Source organism: Lepidochelys olivacea (assembly GCF_965140295.1).
Source record: "Lepidochelys olivacea isolate rLepOli2 genome assembly, chromosome: 1".
Taxonomy (NCBI): domain Eukaryota; kingdom Metazoa; phylum Chordata; order Testudines; family Cheloniidae; genus Lepidochelys; species Lepidochelys olivacea.
In genome coordinates, this window is record NC_140411.1 from 266,811,240 (window position 1) to 266,830,393 (window position 19,154).

Sequence of the window (19,154 nt, forward strand, 5' to 3'; positions counted from 1 at the left end):
AAATCTAAAGAATAAACTGTGCCTGCTAATAATGTGGTATTTATGCTGTTCATGAAACTGCAGCTACCCCATATGGTATAACTTCCTCTGTAAATTCATTAGCTCTTGTTATTTACATACTGGATAATAGGATTAGAAAAGTAAGTGACTGAAATGCCCTCTTATAGAGAATCAAATCTATCCAAATGCTTAACATAGTCTATAACAGAAGACATGTCAGATAGTAAATTGACTCTGCAGTTGATCTTATTCAAAAGGGAAGATCAGAGAAGATGTAGCTTTTCCCAAATGTCTGTCCCAACTGGGAGAGAAAATTTGCAACTCTAGATCAGATTTCTTGGTATTTGGCTTAATGCAGTTGTAGAGTGAAATCCAGGCTCTAAAGAAAGCAGTAGGAGTTTTGAAATAAATGTTGGTTACAGTTTCTCCATGTGTGCGTGGGTGTGCATGAACATGGGCAGGTGTGTGTATGTGGCAGGAGGGATGATGTTGAGATTAGGACAGGGAATTAAAAAGGAAAGGACAGGAAGGAATTTGATTTTACTCATCTTGCAACTTTCCCAAAGTATATTTTAAAATTAAGTTTCAGGTAGCAAGAGAGACAATATATAACTAATAATACGAACAAAACAATAGAACGTAGCCCATTCAGAATGCATCAACACTTAAAAGGCAGATCCTCAGCAAAAGACACTATGGAATTTTGAGTGTGTGGCAGCAGGTCCACACAGCTAGCTGGTGCGCAGCAGGCTATACAGCACTGTTGAGTTACAACCCAACTTGCTGCACACTAAGGCTCTGTGTGGACAAGACCTTAGAGTGATTAAAATTACTGCCTCTCAATGACCCACATGCTGAGTTTAGGTAGGGTGACCAGCTAGCAAGTGTGAAAAATCAGGAGACTTTTTGTTTTTCAGGGGGAGGTATAGTTGAGTATAAAAGACAAAGCCCCTAATATCAGGATGGTCCCGATAATTTCAGGACGTCTAAGCTTACAAGATACCTTTTCTAACTGCCAGCTCTGCAAACACAACTTGGGTTCTGCAAGTTAAGCTATTCTTTCCAACTCATGCATCACAACCAATAATAAAGGGTGTACAACTGGAACTTCGTTAGTAACACTGTCAATGATGCATGAGCGGGAACAGAACACAGCTCATTCCACCGTAACTGTGTTGGCTCGGAAGTACTAACAAGAGAACAAAGTAGGAGAAGTTATTTTTTGTCAGAAAAGAACACTGATGTAACTGAATATATATTGGAGCAAGAGCTGTTGATTAAAAATGTGGCATTTTCACATAATCACTTTTCTGAGCCTAATTGTATTTTAAGTTTCAGCTTTTAAAGGTTGTTCTCTACTCATCCTGCATTTCAAGCCTTTTACCTCACTTTGACATGGTCTTAATCTAATTTTGGTTTTACATTCAGGGATCAGCCAAGAGTCACTATATTATACTATACTGTGTATTCTTGTCATTTGTGATTTCTCATTGCATTCATTACTTTCAACAAGTCTTGAGCCAAGTCATTGCTGAGTACATGCAGCTTTCTCAATACACACTCCTAAACCTCTAAAGCCTTGTCCTCATTAGCACAAAGTTATAGCCATATTAAGGGAAACTACTTTAGAGAGTGCTTACTATCCCTCCACAAACACATTCAGAACCCATAAAGTCAAAAAATAATAATATATTTATATATTATCTTTGATTCAGAATGATCCCCAAATGGTTTTCAGACTTAAACTATACCTACTGGTAGCTATCAGTTCACACACATTAGTTGAAGGTAAGAATGAGCTGTTTTGCAACGAGCACCTATTTTATACTTCTGCTGCATATCAACTGCCAGATGTTGCCCAAAAAATATCAGTTGCCGCTTAAGGCAGAAAATCAAGCACAATTAGGGGATGATTTGGTAAGACTTTGACACGGATGGTGACCATGTTGAAGTTTTGAATCTGGCATGGAGCACTAAAGCACATAACACGAATGGTTAACAGAAAACTGAGAAATGCTAATACACAAAACCAACCCTTTTTTTAACTGAAAGTGAACATCAACAGGCAGACTGAAACCCAAACATGCTGACTGATTTTTGAAAAATATCAGAAATTAGTTCATGGGCAATGCTCTGCCTCCAGTGACTCTGAGGGGCATGCAGTATTTGCTTGTTGGCACATAGAGGACTTAAGGGTTTTGTTGGTGTTTTACAACATTTTATTGATTTCATACGGAAACAGTAACCTACATATATAAAAAAAAAATACAGGGCCTGATCCTACTATCCTAATTTACATGAGCAGACTGACTACTCATGCAAGATTCCTATTTATTTATATCAGCAAATTTAAAGTGACTTTTGTTATGCTATTTAGGTAAAGTAGCTAGGGTTGCATTATTGGGCCTATTTATAGTATATAAACACAACCAGTGAGATTCTCACCCCCACTGCAGCCCCTTTTTGCCTGGTAAAGTGCCAGAGTGATGAAAAGGGGCTCTAAAAGATCCTGATCCGTGAGGGAGAATTCTTGGTGCAGAAAACAGCCTAAAGGCTTCCTTCTGAATTTCCCCTTGCAAGTACGGGTGTAGGGCAGTGCTTGCCAAACTGAGTCACTGTTGCTTTGGGGAGCCCCAAAGGATTCATGGTGGAGCCACGAGTATCTGGGAAATTTTTTTAATCCATATGCTTGTTTTTTTCAAATTAAGAGACTATTAAACTAGACTTAAAAATCACCTGCATCTTATCTATGCATCTTACACTGCTGTTGCTATGGCGGCAGGGGCAGGGAAGGGGAGGATCTCTCTGTGCCCTTCACTCCTGCAGAGGGCCTTCTCCAGAGATGCTGCTGCTGGGGGCAGGATTCAGCAGGAAGGATCTTGGAGGAAAGCTCCCTGCTGGAGTGGAGGACAAAGAGAAGCTTGTAGTGCTGGTGGAACTAGCAGATAAGGGATGTGGACAGAGACTGAGTGGGGAGACTGGTGCATCTAATTTTTATAATGGAACATTTTTTACCAAATGCTAAGCCTACACGTAGCAAAGGTTTGGCTGAAGAAGAAGACGATTTTAAGAAAGTTAAACAGAAAAGGAAGAAAAGTAGATAATGCGATGACAGTTACATTATGTTGGATTTTCGTGTCTCAATATTATTGCACAAAGTCCACAGCCACAATGTGTCATTTATTTTCAGGTGTTAGTAAATGAAACTTTGAGGTCAGGGAAACTACAGAGGCATTTAGAAACCAAATACCAAGCATTCGTAAATAAGAGCTTTGATTTTTTCCACCAAATGAGAAGCATTAGCAAAAAAAAAAAAAAAAAAAAAAAGGTCATGTCTAAACAAGCAACTATTCCCCAGAAAGACTTAGAAGCATCTTATGTTGTGGCCATGAAGGTTACAAAATACAAACAAGCACACACCATTGGAAAGACCCTTCTATTTCCAGCAGCAATAGACATGTGTAGAATTATGATTGGGGAACAAGCAGCCACAGCACTGAAAACCATTCCCATGCCAGAAGGACAGGATTGGTCGCCATGGTGGGCCCTGGAAAAACAGAGGCAAGATCTAGGGAGAGACTGCGGGGAAGGCAGGACTTTTCTACAGAGGGAAACTCACAGTGGGAGCAAAGTAGGCTTCTGTGGGAGGGAGCCCTGAGATAAGGTTTTTAAGTAGAGAAGAGAAGACTTCGGTAGCCCAAGAGGGCAGAAGAATTATTCATTTGGACTTTTGTTTGGATTTGTTTATGCTACCCTGGAATGGGTCTGAATGTAGGTGACTTGGGTGGAGCCACAGAAAACCTAGGGCCCGTGGCAGCGGATTTCAGGAGGTGCTGGAGCTGAAGATAGTGGCAACATCCCACACCGACGTAAGGGGGCACACTAAAGGTGAGTGAGCACTGCCGCAATTGGATTATAGAATTAAACAAACCGTGTGATGGACAAGTCACAAAATTGTCCAAATTTTAAAGACCCTCTTGAATCTAGTGTCCTGTGTCAGTAAAAAGAAACAAACCAAAAAACAGTATTTGGTTGTAGGGCGACACCACATTTTAAAATATCTACAAGGGAGCTGCTGTACTAAAATGTTTGCAACTCACAAGAGTAGGAGGCATACTGGGGATGTGGCTGAGGATGCAAGGGATGCATTGGGAATGGATACAATGCTTCAGAGCAGCTCTGTGGCCCCTGGGCAGCAAGGGACAGGTTGCCCTAATTTAGACTGATCCTAGGGCTGTCTAATGGGTACTGCAGTGCAGCACAGAATTAGGAAGGTGCAAACGTAGTTTTAAGCCACCTTTGCTGAACTCAGTCCATGGGGAGGACAGCTAAGACTTTCACCCCTCAAAATTAACCAAATTCAATATACACATTTATCATCACGCAAATGTTTCTGAAGCTTCATTTTCCCATTCATTTTATGAATGGCGTACTCAAAAAAATTTGGATCAAAGGATGTTAGTAAGCAAAAACAATTCTATATGCAGTAACTATAATAAAGCTATAGAACCGTAATATAAGTTATGAGAACTATAATAAAAGAAAAAATAAACTGAGTTGAAATCAAATAGAATCTATTCTGAGTGTCTAGGTATCATAAGGATCTTTTCATGTATCAGATATGTGTTGAGATAGAAGTACCTTCAATATATGAACACAAGCCTCTTAATTACTTTTTTTCCATTAATATTTTTCCAATTAGAATTCTCTGATAGGCCACACAAGATTCCCATACAGTAGTTATTGAAATCACTGAAACTGTATTGACAGACAAACTCAGTATTCTCATCTTTGAGCTGTCCATTAAATACAGGAACTTGATTTTTTTTTTTTTTTGGCATCCAGTTGTATAAACTGAACAATAGGGGGTGATAAGAATCCTGAGACCCAGATAACACAGCTATTCACATCATTTGTGAGACCATGTAAGATAAAATAGAAATCAATACGAGAAAGTTTGGTATCTGGCTGCAAAAAAAGATATAGTCTATCTCTGGAGTGGAAAGTCCTCAAAACATATGTTAGGCTTTTGCATTAAATACCTAGAACCTCTGTATATCACAGTCACAGATGTATTGGCTATGACCCAGGTCGAACTGGGACAAGACAGTAATACGATCTCCAATTCAGTATACATTGAAAAAAATATTTATTTTAACATCACATAAAAATCAGCACCAGTGCTGCTCAGTGTGTGAGTTTAGCCATTTGTGAACTCATGACCACTCAGATTAATTACTGCTATCACAGCTCTGCCCTCTATATCTGAATCACTTTGGGATTTAAGGATTTCTTGTTCATGCTAGTACCTCCTCACTGTTTATTGTTGAAGATAATAAGATTATGGTGGAATTTCCAAATGAGAGCCATGTAATATAGCTCAGGAACCTGTCTGAGAATTCTGAGGGGATGGTACACCTGGGCAAAATGTTTATAATCTTCATCAGGCAGGAACTGTCCAGATTTTGTCAGCTTCATGTTTCTGATATTGTGCCTCTTCTTTTCTCTGTATTTGTGGTTTAACTTTTACATTTCATGCTATTTGTCTTACTGGTTCAAAAACTGCCTTCACAGGCTCTTGCATCATTTGCTTTTGTCAGGGTAGCCAGTATCATATGCCATCTTTTCATTGCAGTGTTTCTGGTGAATTTGGTGTCAAAGTTGTAGCGTGAATAGCCCTTAAAGTTTACTTTTCAACACTTCATCTCAAATTGAAGAGGCTAAAGCAGACAGGACTAATATCAAAATCCCAAAGCAACATCACAAACAGTCAAGTGGCCAGATGAAAAACAATCAAGAGCCAAACAGAAAATTATTGAATAACCCATGTTCACCTTACTCTAAGATTCACAACTGATATACCTGCTGACTTTCAGCAGCCAGAACTGGAGACAGCTGGCTCTCACATCTTCTCCAGTTGTAAACTTAGCTCTCTTCCCACTGGAAGCAGGTTCGTTATGTAATAGTAACGAGCACCAGTCAAAGCTGCTACTTATACATTCCAACACTGAAACCCAGATTGGTCTGGAACTCTCATCAAAGGACAGACCCATGCAATTGAAATGACACACAATCAAGGCATTAACCAGTCATTCCACTGAGTTCAAACTTAGATATTATCTAAGGAGGTTGCTAATGTACAGAGAAAGCTACTGGTACTGTAATTCTACTTATTTCCTCTGATTGTAATTCAATTCAAGGACAAAATGATTAAATTAAACCCTAAGATACATATTTTATAAAGTCAAAGTATATGTTCTAAAAGACATTTAGATGTTAAAAGTATTTACTAGAGCTATGTAACAACCTCATTTTGATCATTCTGAAAACTAAATTTAGAGATGTCCAATTACTAATTCTAGCAAGAAGTCAAATTGGGTCAAACAATATTAATGAGAAATATAGCTGCATGTCAATGGCATAACAGAGAAATTGAAATGAATAGTGAGATGGAAGAACATTCAGAGAAAAACCTGTATTCTAGGCAGTAAAAGAGCAAATGCCAATAAAGGCACATTGACTTGAAAGAAGACAACTGTATAGCCACCAGAGAGAGAACCTCAAAAGTTGATATCAAGTACCTTAAAGACAAATACTTCAAAAGTTTCCCATGCAAAATGCTGCATTTAAGGTCCATAATACAGAAAAGATAGTGCCTTCGTAGCTTTCACCATTGGTCTCAGTACCATAATAAATCCAAAAGCCTGTTTCAAATTTCTCAAAATAAAACAGTTATTCAAAATAGAACTATTTGACAGACAGATCAACAGGCAGGATTAATTCCATGTTCATCTTCTGCTTTGATAAAACTTAATACGCTACAAAAAATATTTTCACATGTTTGTGATTGACTTTATTTTATGAAAGATCAGATTTTGTGATCTGGGGCTGAACAGCCACATACTTCTGTATTAGCCAATAACAAGTTAACATGATGTTGAATTTCTTCTGTGAAACAGGGGATTGTGAGTACAAGCAAGAAACCTATGTAATAAACACACTGTCATTAAACTACGGTTGTGACATGAAGGTTATTTCCAAGATACCTTGATGTAGTAGCTACTGGTAAATGTTGATATTCTAATGGTAACCACTATACAATATCTACGTTCCATCAGAAAAAAATGTTAAAAGGAAGGCAGATAGGTATAAAATTTTCATTCCTTTCAAAGAGAAAGGCCTGCCATTTTCCCCCAGTTAGCATTCTGATAGGAAGTGTGCTGTTCAAGGGCATGTGCAGAAGAACTACAGGCATATGGTTGATAACATGCATTTTAAAAATCAGTGGGACAGTGTATAAAGACAGGTAGATAAACAGACACATGGTAGGTAGTTCAGGAAGGCCTTGAATCTATAAATCCTTGTATGGTATGATAATAGCAAACATTACACTTCAGTACAAGCGAGAGTACATGAGACACAAGTAAGGTTAAGTACTAGTTATAGTCCTTCACAATGACTGGCACTGAGACTCAAGCCCCCTCCATGCACACTAACTTATTCATAAGTGTAAAAAGGAGAGGGGGATGGGCAGAAAATGTGCACATCTGAAGAGACATGTTTAAGTATGTTCCTCATGTTACTAAGCCACTTACCCATGTATGACGTTTATAAGCTTTGCCCCTGCTAAAATAAATACAGTTGAAGGCTTGATAGTGTTCACTTATATGGTAGGGAAGAATTATTCCCTCAACTTCAGGGGTCACTGTATGAAATTCTATATTCTGTGTAATGCTAGAGATCAGACAAGATGATCTTAGTGTTTCATTCTGGCCTTAAAATCTGTGGGTCTGATTCTCATTTACACTAGGACCCATTTACACTGCTCTGTATATTGACACCCACTTTAAGACCCCTTTCCTCTGCCAGGGCAGTGTAAAGAGGCCTTTGAACAGTGATACTCAGACCTCAATGGCTCAAGAACCAAATTAGAGATCAACATTACCCAAAAGAGCCAAAGTAGTGTGAATTCACTGTTTCATTTACTATATATCTATTATTCTCACAGCAAAATGACCAAGTATTCTACAATTGGTTAATAAAATAGTAAAAGCATCCTGATTGGTTAATAATTAAATCAGACAGTGGTTTGACATATCATGTCTTGCAAAGAGTCACAGGAAACACATTAAGGAGCCACTTGCGGCTCCTAAGCCTCAGTGTGAATATCACTGCCTTAGAGTAAATGAGAATCAGGCCCTACTAATCTATAGAGTTTTATATTTTAAAATTTTCATAAAAATTCTCTTACCTCTTTCTCCATTTGTAGTCCTTCTGCTCTGATATTTCTTTCAAATACCTCTCTCTTCTCTGTCTGTGGGCTAGATTTTCTGTACACCAGAATGTAATCAATCCGGCATTTTCCATCCCTAAAATATAGCCCATTGGATTTGTTTTTATCAGGTACTCCCTGTGAAGAGCAAAAAAAATTATCAAAGCATATTTGACTATCACCATTTGAACCTAAGGAGCTACAAATTTCAGTGAGATTCAATATAAAAGGCTTGACTGGTAAGCAATTAGGAGAAGTCTTTAAGTGCTTTGTGTGTGATGTTTCGTAAGATTGATAGCTTTGTCTAGCATCCCATACACAAATACGTCTGGATTTGATGATCTCTGCTTAAGCAGAAGGGGTACTGACCTCCCAGATTGAAAACTAGTATGCCTCGTTAGGCAAGCTTTAAAGTCAGGAGGAAAGGGAGACAAAGGGAGATTTTATGTCACTTGAAGTCTGACAGGAACTTTTAACATATAAAATTAAGTAAAAGATGGAGTTATTCTGAAACAAAAGCTGAAGACTAAGAGTTTAATGTACCAAAATATCCGCATACGAACAAAGTAAAAGAACTGGAAGCATTTCAATGTGATGGTGATTATGACCCACTGTGTTAAGCATAACTCACCCCTGGCTGGCAGGTCCCCTGTATGGCAGCAACAGCTTCAGTAGCACTCCACAGGTGGCAGAAGAGGACTGTGATGAGGCATCTGCCCACATTGGCATGCATGGGGTCTATAGAGCCCTAGGGAGGCTGCATGGGAAGCAGCCCATAGGAAGAAAGGCTGCAAGAGCAGCCAATCTGGGCTCAGGAGGCCCATAGAAGAAGAACCACAGGGCAGAGCAGGGGCAGTTACTCTCTGGAGCTCAAGGAGGAGAACTGGGTGCCTTGTAGTAGTGGCAGGGACCTGGGGAGCAAAACGGAGCTGCTGGCTGCTGGGACTTGCGGGCCGGAGGCCCTGAGAAGAGGGTGAAGAATGTGCTGGGGCCATAGAGAAGTGGCCCTGGGAACTTAAGCAGCACTGGTGGAGAAGTTAAGGAGAGGCAGCAGGAAGCTGCTATCTACAGATCCTGGGCTGGGAACCAGAGTAATGGGCAGGCCCAGGACCCTCCCACTTGCCTCTGGGGAAGTGGCTGGACTGTAGAACTCGGAGATACTTCTTCCCCCCCCCAGCCCCAGAAGAGGGAAAACATGGATGGTGGCATGGCTGGAGGGCCGAGTCATGAACAGGACACTGTGGGTCTGCAAGTGAGGATGACAACAGGAGAGGCACCACCAGGAGAGGGTGCAGCGGCTGAGAGAGCTAATCCCTGAGATGGCCAGCAGAAGGCACTATGCTGGTGAGTGACCCCCATGACAAAGACACAAAAGTTCTGTTTCCATCCCAGCATAGTCCCACTAGATTAACTTTAGAACACTATGGAACTAGTGAACATACCTTCTGACTGCATTTACCAGACTGGAAATAACTCACAGTCTATCTTTATCAACAGCTAAAGAAAACACTACTTCTTGACTATTACCTATAAATAATGGATCTGTTCAAGAATTTGCTACCCTTGCAACAAGCAAACAGATTTAACTTTTTTTTTTTTTGCTTTAGTAAACAGAGATCAGCAGAGACTGATTCCTTTCCAAAAATCTAATAAACCAGGAAACCAGTCTCTTTTAAAGTCAGGTCAGTGTGGAGGAGAAGCTTGCCTTTTATCCCTCACACTTTTTACCACCACCTCTCTCTCTCTCTCTCTCTCTCTCTGTTTCTCTCTATATTATATAATACACACTTTCACACACACACCCCATAGTCTGCAGTACCACCCCTGTCAGCTGGTAGGTTTATGCTTTTGTGTAGATGGGGTATGTTGCTCAAAGTGTGGAGGTTGTAAATGTGTTTTGAGGGATTTTTTTTAAAAGAAATGTTAAAGTGCTTAGAGCCTGACATAAGCAGTGTTACACACTGAAATAACAAAACTCTTCAGCCATTGGAATGAGCAGAGAGAGTGGAGTGGTGGAGAAGAGCTCGCAGGAGCCCTCCTGTTAACATTCCACAGCCAAACTGAAGAGACAATTGAGGTAGTTTCCTGTCTGTGATGAGTCGCCCTCTATCTGGATACTGGCAAACCATCCCTGCCAGAAATAAACTAAACCCTGTGGCTGATTAAATAAAAAAAAACCTTCTTAAAAATCAAATATTCTGCCTTTCAAATGCACTGTCAGGCATTTTCAGACCATTTTCCCAGAGGAGAACTGTCTCCCATTTTAAATGGCGCAGTCTGAACACTGTGCACGATCAATATAATAAATGTATCTTGCAGGCAAAAAAGGATAAATATTCCCAACTAGGGTGCTTGGTGTTTGCCTCCTTGGTTCTGGTTATGAGAAAGCATCTTAGTTTAAATGTGAAAGCAAATGAGAAGGTTCCACATGGCCCTTAGCCTTGGGACACTAGGCTCGCTGCAGGCTAAAAGAGAGGAATTTTTGAAAGAACCGCTCATTAAAATATTGACTTCACAATGCCTGCCAGGTGCAGAGTTGGTACAGTATGTAAGGTTTGTCAAGTAAAAAAGAAGGCAAGAAAAATGTTTAAAAGCATTAGGAAATGATGAGAGACCATTTGTATCTATATTGTATATAGTACTGATAAATGACATCAGCAAATACACTAGGGAAAGATTCTGCAGAGCATTAAATATGAAAATAATTCAGGAAAACATATTGCTTAACTTTCCCTATAAAACTGCGACTTTGGGGGGGAGGGGAAAAAAAGCAAGGGGATATTTAAGTAAATGAAAGGTAAAGCAAAGTCTTTAAAAACAATGGGGCTGATTGTGGTCCCTTCTCCATTCCCTATATGCAGCCCTTGGGAGACCACTGTAAGTTAAAGTAGAACCTGGAAATACAGAGGACACACAAGTGGCTCAAAGGCAAGCCACCTTTGTCCCCTCTCCCCCTGGGCTGTGGGTTCTGTGCTGCGTGTCCAGGAGGTACAGCACAGGATCTGCCCCAGTGATCTTATGTATATTGTGGAGGTGTCCATAGTGACTCCATAGTACAGGTTAAATTCAGATTTATGTTTAAAGCCAGATTGAAGTTCCCTCTGTTTCCCATTTTAATGATTGAATTTAGTCTCTGACTCTGACGTAACTCCTCAGAATACAACTGGCTTTTCTTTAAATGTTTCTTAAGCAAACAGTCAGTATTTTGCCCCATTTTCCCTGGTCTATCTTTGGATTCTTCTGGTTACATAACCTCAGGTACACACACTCCAAATTGCATGTGCGCACACGCGCACATTCTGATAACACCTTTGACTTAGGCTTTTTTCTGAAATCTTAAAATTAAACTGAGAGTTATTGCTTTGATATTGGGGGTGGAGCAAAATCCAGTGCAGCAGCCATCTGCTTAACAACACAGGTTGCCAGGAATGCATCATTCCAGTGCACCAGTTACTGCACTGGTTCTGCAATTAATATAGAGTTCAATTCAAAGTCTCTGTTCTGATATTAAAAACCTACCTCTGAGACTGGCCCTAACTACCTGAGATATATCCTTCTACTTCCCTTAATATGACTGCCCATGACAATGGCATTCCCGTGAAAGTGTGAAACTGTCCCATCCAATTCAGGCCATTTTGGTTTTAAAAAAAAGACTAACACTTCTTGATGGAGTTTCTTGCTGTCTTGTCAGCCTCATTTATAACCTACACATTTATATAGCTGCAACTCATTTTGCTGAGAATGTATTAGTACTGCATGTTCGCAGGACCCACTGTTGGGTTCCATAAACATACAGAGACAAACACACAGAGTCTATATAGTATGTGTGTCAAAGATATGCTCAAAATCTATGGCCCTCTAGTGTCAGAATACACTTCATGGCGGTAATCACAGTAGAAAGTTGAATAGGACTTTAATAGAAATATGAGTAGGAAGACAAGGGAATTTTAAAGCTGCTTACCTGCACTTCCTTTTAAAGAGCAGTCAATTCACCATGAGAAACGCTGAAGCACCTTTCACTTAAAAGCAGATTTGCTTTATCATATTTCCCATATCTTTTGGTCCTTCGTTTTTCATTACGAGGGACATTTGTATGAAAATAGGATCTTTGGGTCTAAAGAGCTCATCTGCTCTTGTTGCTTATTCCCACCTGAAATCATAATCCTCTGTATGTGACTTTATGTTTGGTAGCTGGAGAATAACTTGTAATGCCACTAAGGATTATGACTATAGGAAAGAAGAATAAGCAGGAATATGTGCACTCAAGTACAGTTATGGTCTGAAGAGGGACTATGTTTTTCATGTATATAGTTTTCCGTCACTACTTTTTAGGTTGTAAATTCTTTGGAGCAGGAGCTGCATCTTCTGATGTGTCTGTATAGGGCCTACCACATTTTTGGCGGTAGTGTAGTATAAATAATAATGACATAGGAAAAAACCTATGTTAAAATAATGCTATTTAGGCTTCAAAATCAAGCACTCAAAGATTAGGAAGTGACAGATCTATAGCTGTCTTTTGTAACTGCAGTGAAACCATTTGCAACTCATTTTGCATGCCCATTTTGTACATTGAATGAGGCCGGGATACTGTGGAAAAAATAGTATGTGATCATGTAATTAAAAATATAATGCATATGCCCAAGGTGGAGGGGTCAAGGGGTGAATTAAGGTTGAATGGGCAACCACTGCGAGTTGTAGGTGCTCAGATCATTTAAAAGTCAGGCCACTTATTTTTTTTCATGCCTAAATATGAATTATTTAGCATGACTTATGAGGAGAGGCTGAGGGAACTGGGATTGTTTAGTCTGCAGAAGAGAAGAATGAGGGGGGATTTGATAGCTGCTTTCAACTACCTGAGAGGTGGTTCCAGAGAGGATGGTTCTAGACTATTCTCAGTGGTAGAAGAGGACAGGACAAGGCGTAATGGTCTCAAGTTGCAGTGGGGGAGGTTTAGGTTGGATATTAGGAAAAACTTTTTCACTAGGAGGGTGGTGAAACACTGGAATGCGTTACCTAGGGAGGTGGTAGAATCTCCTTCCTTAGAAGTTTTTAAGGTCAGGCTTGACAAAGCCCTGGCTGGGATAATTTAATTGGGGATTGGTCCTGCTTTGAGCAGGGGGTTGGACTAGATGACCTCCTGAGGTCCCTTCCAACCCTGATATTCTATGATTCTATGATTATGGGGCCTAAGCTTTGTGCTCCCACTTTGAAAAATTTTGGCTTTACTTACTCCTATTCCACTGAAGATCTGACTAGTCTTCCCCTACTGGACACACCACTGGTGGTATAAGCGAAAAACTGCATTTGAGACAGATCTCTGGGAACAGAGTTGCTCAGCCCAGTGGATTGTGGCCTAATGCACAAACTGCCTGATCCTCAGTTCTCTGTCTAGTGGACCCCAGCCCTGAGGAAGCAAGAAGTCACTAAGAGGAAGTTAATGTTGCAAGCCGTGCATGGGAAGGAGGGGAATTGTATGCTGCAAAGCCACAACTCCCATCTCTGTACATACTACTTACCACCATTTTGCATGATCAGATTTGTTCTTCTCTGCACTACCCAGTGGATGGTGACATATGTCCCATGTCTGGTAGCCAGTGCTGTCTATCACAAATGCATGAGATCATTCCAGTCCCTCAGGATTAATGCAGTGACACATTGATAGGCCAGATGAACCAATAACATACTGGTGCAATCACTACTGGAATACTGTGTCCAGTTGTAGCATCAACCATTCGAGAAGGATGTTGATAAATCGGAGAGGGTTCACAGAAGGGCCCCAAGAATGATTAAGGGATTCTGAACCCAAAAGATTTTATATTTCCATGTTATGATTTTAGAGCAGAGGTCATTTTTAAGGGCCCACACACACGATCACAGGATTGGATAAGAGTGGGCCTGCAGTGAATAAGCCTTTCAAAAAATTACATTTATTCCCTGTATGGCTTAGTCTATTGGCTCTTACCTCTCCAACTGTTTCCAATCTGCTGGCATCATCTGAAGTACTGGTCAAATTACCATGGTGAAGAAGAGAGTCATTATCTTTGCAAGGGCTGTTTACTTCTTCTAACTCATCAAAAAAAATGTTCACGTCCTTGGCTACTACAAGCAAAAACAAAACCAAAAATAGAGTTTCAAACTAAAACTGAAAAGAGGCACTGAAAATAATACATTATAATAACCAAATATTGTACTTTTGCTTGTTATGAGATAAATACCTTTTGGTTTAAAATTTTAAGGGGTTGTGGTTATCAACAGTTGTATGATAGCACAATGATATCTTCATTAGCAGGCAACAAAGCTTTAGGAAAACTAATACTTTTATGATGCAAATTAAAAAAAAATCTGTCATAATAAAAGATACACTAGCTAATTTCCTGGCTTCTCTTCAGATAATTGGTTTAAAGGCTTGCCTTTGGGATTACAGTGACCTCTGAAAATGTATTATAATAAAAAGGCAACATTTTTTAATATTCTCTGAAGTGTCCTGTTACATGTTGCAGAGATTCTCATAGGTATCACAGCCAGAGGGTTGAGAATGACCACAGTGCAATCTGTTCCACCTTGTATTTACCAATGTATCCACTGAGTACATTTCCCAGACCTGAAGAAGAGCTCTGTGTAAGCTCAAAAGCTTGTCTCTGTCACCAACAGAAGTTGGTCCAATAAAAGATATCACCTCACCCACCTTGTCTCTCAGTATATTGGTCTGTCTGATGCCACTGAGAGGGTTGTGAGAGAAGCAGTGATTTAAATCCACATATTATATCCAGTCTGAAGAGAGGTCAGGAATCATTCTATTTGCATTACTGTATTGTTTCATCAGGACTGAAAATGACTGCACTGCACCTGAAGTGGGCGGGGGGAACGTTGTCTGGGCTTGCCAGAGGAAGGAAGTAGTGCTTTATGGGAGGGATGGGGAAGGAGGTGAGTAACTACTGCAAAATGGTGGGGAGTGGTCAGCTTTGCAGCACTGACTCAGCCCCTGGGAATGGGAGGGCAGAAGTCTTTAAAAGGTGTAACCCTGGACATTGGAAGCCCATTTTCCATGGAGCAGGAAAGGGAGCACCCACTCTCCCTCCCCTCAAGGTGCTAAAGTCTGGTTGGGTTAGGACCTGCTGTGGGCATTGTGCTACTCGCTCCTTTGTAGGGTGGCTGGGAAGGAATTTTTCCCTCGCCACCATATTGGCTTCGGTGGAGTGGGTTTTTTTCGCCTCCTCCACAGCGGGTGTCAGGGAGGACCTATTATGGTGAGGAGAAAAGTGGTTAGGCTATATGTCTCAACTTGTTTTGTAAGTGTGGGGCGGATGCCCAGTGCAGGTACTCCATAGGGAAAGCATCCAGTGACCAGATAAATGGCCTGGTAATGGATTTGAAAAGGAGATGCTGGTTAATGGAATGGGGTGGAGGGGTTGGGGCTCCTATGATTGGTACGGCAGGGAGCCAACCCTCCCTTTCCTATAGCCCACCTTAACCCACTTATGAGGGGTGGATGGATGGTAAGGTCCAAGCCACAGGTTGGTTGCGGGACCTGGATGGAAAATGAAAGGGGCTGGTGGAAGCCTCGGGTCGTTATTTGAATGAACATGGATTTGCTTGCACTGTACACTTTTATCCAGCGGGTAGTCCCAGACATCTAATAATAAAGTTGTGGCCTGATTAAAATTAGTATCAAGTGTCTCCTGTCCTTCTTCCGGGATAGCTGGATAACCTCCCACCAGGTACCCCACGGTAAATGATATATCACACTTCTCATGATCATTTACAGTAAAACAAGGTCACAGAGGACTATCTATAGATGTACTAATAAAGGTGAAATGTCCTATACTACTTAAACTCTGAGGTTCTGCTGAGTGCTCATTGGCTGAGTGGCTGTGCAAGACTACTGAACACCAGTGTGTCATGAAAGGGGAAAGCCAGATGGGCTGATGTGGTGGGCACAGCCGGGGAGGAGAGGGGTAAGAAAGGAGAGGAACCAGGGGATCCATGTTTATGCTGATCTAATATCCAATGGCTTTATGTGGATAAGGAGATTTTATTGAAAACCTATCCAAAGGTTAAAGATTTATGCTCCTTTTTTGCAAGTATAAAACTAGGGCAGGTAGGTTTAAATGATAAATGCTGCATTTCAGACTAACAGCTTTGCATATAAAGCCACTTTTAAAAAATTCCAAAAACCAAACAAACCCAATCCCCCCGCAAACTTTTCCTCATATCAGATTGACTCCACTATGGAAACTAGAATAATATACCAAGACAAACTGCCTCATTTTGAATTGAAAAATCATAGCTTTTAGGGTCTTCAACTGCTCTTTCCATCTTGATGACATAACAATAAAGCTTTGCTATTAGGCAATTATCATGGCATTCTATGCCAGACTAGTAGCTACTGCATCTCGTGTACCAAGCTCATGGTTTAACAAATTAGGTAAAATATTGCATTATTCAGCTATACTTCTTGTGACCACACATAGGAATTATACAATGTTTAATTCACACTGAACACTTTGTCCTGTAATCATTTAGTTTTACATAGCACCCTCCACCCTCATAGCTCCCAGATTGCTTTAGCAAGGATATTAGGTCCAATAGTCTTATCGAGCATCTTACTTACCCTACCTATATATCCATTTATCACCACTATATTTGAATATCTTCCAAGGTTAAAACAATTTTTTTTTACAATCATACATATTATTAAAAAGAAAAGGAGTACTTGTGGCACCTTAGAGACTAATCAGTTTATTTGAGCATAAGCTTTCGTGAGGTTGTAGATCCTTGATAATGCGTTGGAGAAGTCACCTACTACAGGACAGGCCTAACAAAGAAAATAACAGAACACCACTAGCCATCACCTTCAGCCCCCAACTAAAATACCGCCAACGCATTATCAAGGATCTACAACCTATCCTGAAGGACGACCCAACACTCTCACAAATCTTGGGAGACAGGCCAGTCCTTGCCTACAGACAGCCCCCCAACCTGAAGCGAATACTCACCAGCAACCACATACCACACAACAGAACCACTAACCCAGGAACCTATCCTTGCAACAAAGCCCGTTGCCAACTGTGCCCACATATCTATTCAGGGGACACCATCACAGGGCCTAATAACATCAGCCACACTATCAGAGGCTCGTTCACCTGCACATCTACCAATGTGATATATGCCATCATGTGCCAGCAATGCCCCTCTGCCATGTACATTGGGTAAACTGGACACAAATCAGATATCAAGAATTATAACATTCAAAAACCAGTCGGAGAGCACTTCAATCTCCCTGGTCACTCGATTTCTGATCTCAAAGTGACTATCCTTCAACAAAAAAACTTGAAAACAGACTCCAACGAGAGACTGCTGAATTGGAATTAATTTGCAAATTGGATACAATTAACTTAAGCTTGAATAGAGACTGGGAATGGTTGATTCATTATAAAAAGTAACCTATTTCCCCTTGTTTATTCCTTCCCCCCTCCCCCACTGTTGCTCAGACGTTCTTGTTAAACCCTGGATTTGTGCTGGAAATGGCCCACCTTGATTATCATACACATTGTAAGGAGAGTGATCACTTTAGATAAGCTACTACCAACAGGAGAGTGGGTTTGTGGGGGGGTGGGGGAGAAAACCTGGATTTGTGCTGGAAATGGTCCACCTTGATTATCATACACATTGTAAGGAGAGTGATCACTTTAGATAAGCTATTACCAGCAGGAGAGTGGGGTCGGGGAGAGAAAACCTTTTGTAGTGATAAACGCCCATTTTTTCATGGTCTGTGTTTATAAAAACATCTTCTGTATTTTCCACAGTATGCATCCGATGAATTGGTTAGTCTCTAAGGTGCCACAAGTACTCCTTTTCTTTTTGCGAATACAGACTAACATGGCTGTTACTCTGAAATCATACATATTATTAGTTTCTCTTCTTTCTCACCCCATGATAGTTATTTTTTATTATTCATTTATCCTACTTTTGTGAAAAGTGCCGGGGCATCTTTAGTGACAGGTGGTTAAGGATGTAGCTTTCCATCCAGAAGAGGGTGTCATCCACCAACATAGTGCTCCAAAGCAACCTACTGCGGCACTAGTTCAATGCTGACTCAGCAGAAAAAGTTGCCCACTGCCTCACCACAAGTCTATATATTCAGCAACATAAAGGATGTTTTTTTCCTCCTGTCGGTAATCATAGTGGTGGAGTTTTTGAAGCAGGGTAAGAGTGCTGAGGCAAGATAATACATGCTATTCATATTCATGATACTATTTCTTCCACTTCAAGCAGGCTGCCTGAAAAAATTCTGCCTCCTTCAGTAATAATTTGGATGTTGATCACAATCTGTCTTTGCACATGTTAACTTGAGGAGGATCCATCACAATACTTAAAAATAAGAACTTTTGGGGCTGACAATCATTTTGAATTACCAGTAGCTCCACTGTACTGGAATGTTGAAGGAGATCCCTTAAAGACAGACCATGCTAGCCTGTACTTTATCAATGCCTCATTATACTATCTCAAAGGAATATGAGACTGAGTTAGTGAGACTTTCCATGTGTTATCCAAAGTAAGTCTATCTTTTAGCAAGGGGAGATGAAAGAAGACATGCATGACTGATTTTGAAGGAGAGATTGTTGGAGCATAGCACACTAGAGAATTTACTCATGAGCTAACTGTTCATCCTTCCATGAAAATTGCCCCTGTAACACTGATGAGGTCATTGGGACATTGAATAATATGCTTCTTAAGTGCTAATAATGTACAGAGTTGCAACTTGGATGGTTTCCAAACTGGTACACAGTTGGGTGGTCTAGATAGATAGTTAGCTACTTTTTTTAAAGACTGGTTTAAAACAGACTGGATGACTCAGAGGACTTGTAATGAAACACAATCT

The 19,154-nt window shown here is 40.4% G+C and overlaps 1 protein-coding gene across 3 annotated transcripts in view; it reads right to left on the reverse strand.

Annotated features, from left to right (window-relative positions):
* Nucleotides 1–19,154, reverse strand: part of ANO4 (anoctamin 4) — a 221,227-nt gene that overhangs the window by 145,823 nt on the left and 56,250 nt on the right. For all 3 annotated transcript variants that reach the window (XM_084639851.1, XM_084639850.1, XM_084639852.1), the window contains exons 3-4: nt 14,235–14,371; nt 8,252–8,410 (exon numbers count right to left, since the gene is read on the reverse strand). In XM_084639851.1, coding sequence (XP_084495977.1) covers nt 8,252–8,410; nt 14,235–14,371 — 296 coding nt within the window. The remainder of the gene's footprint in view (nt 1–8,251; nt 8,411–14,234; nt 14,372–19,154) is intronic.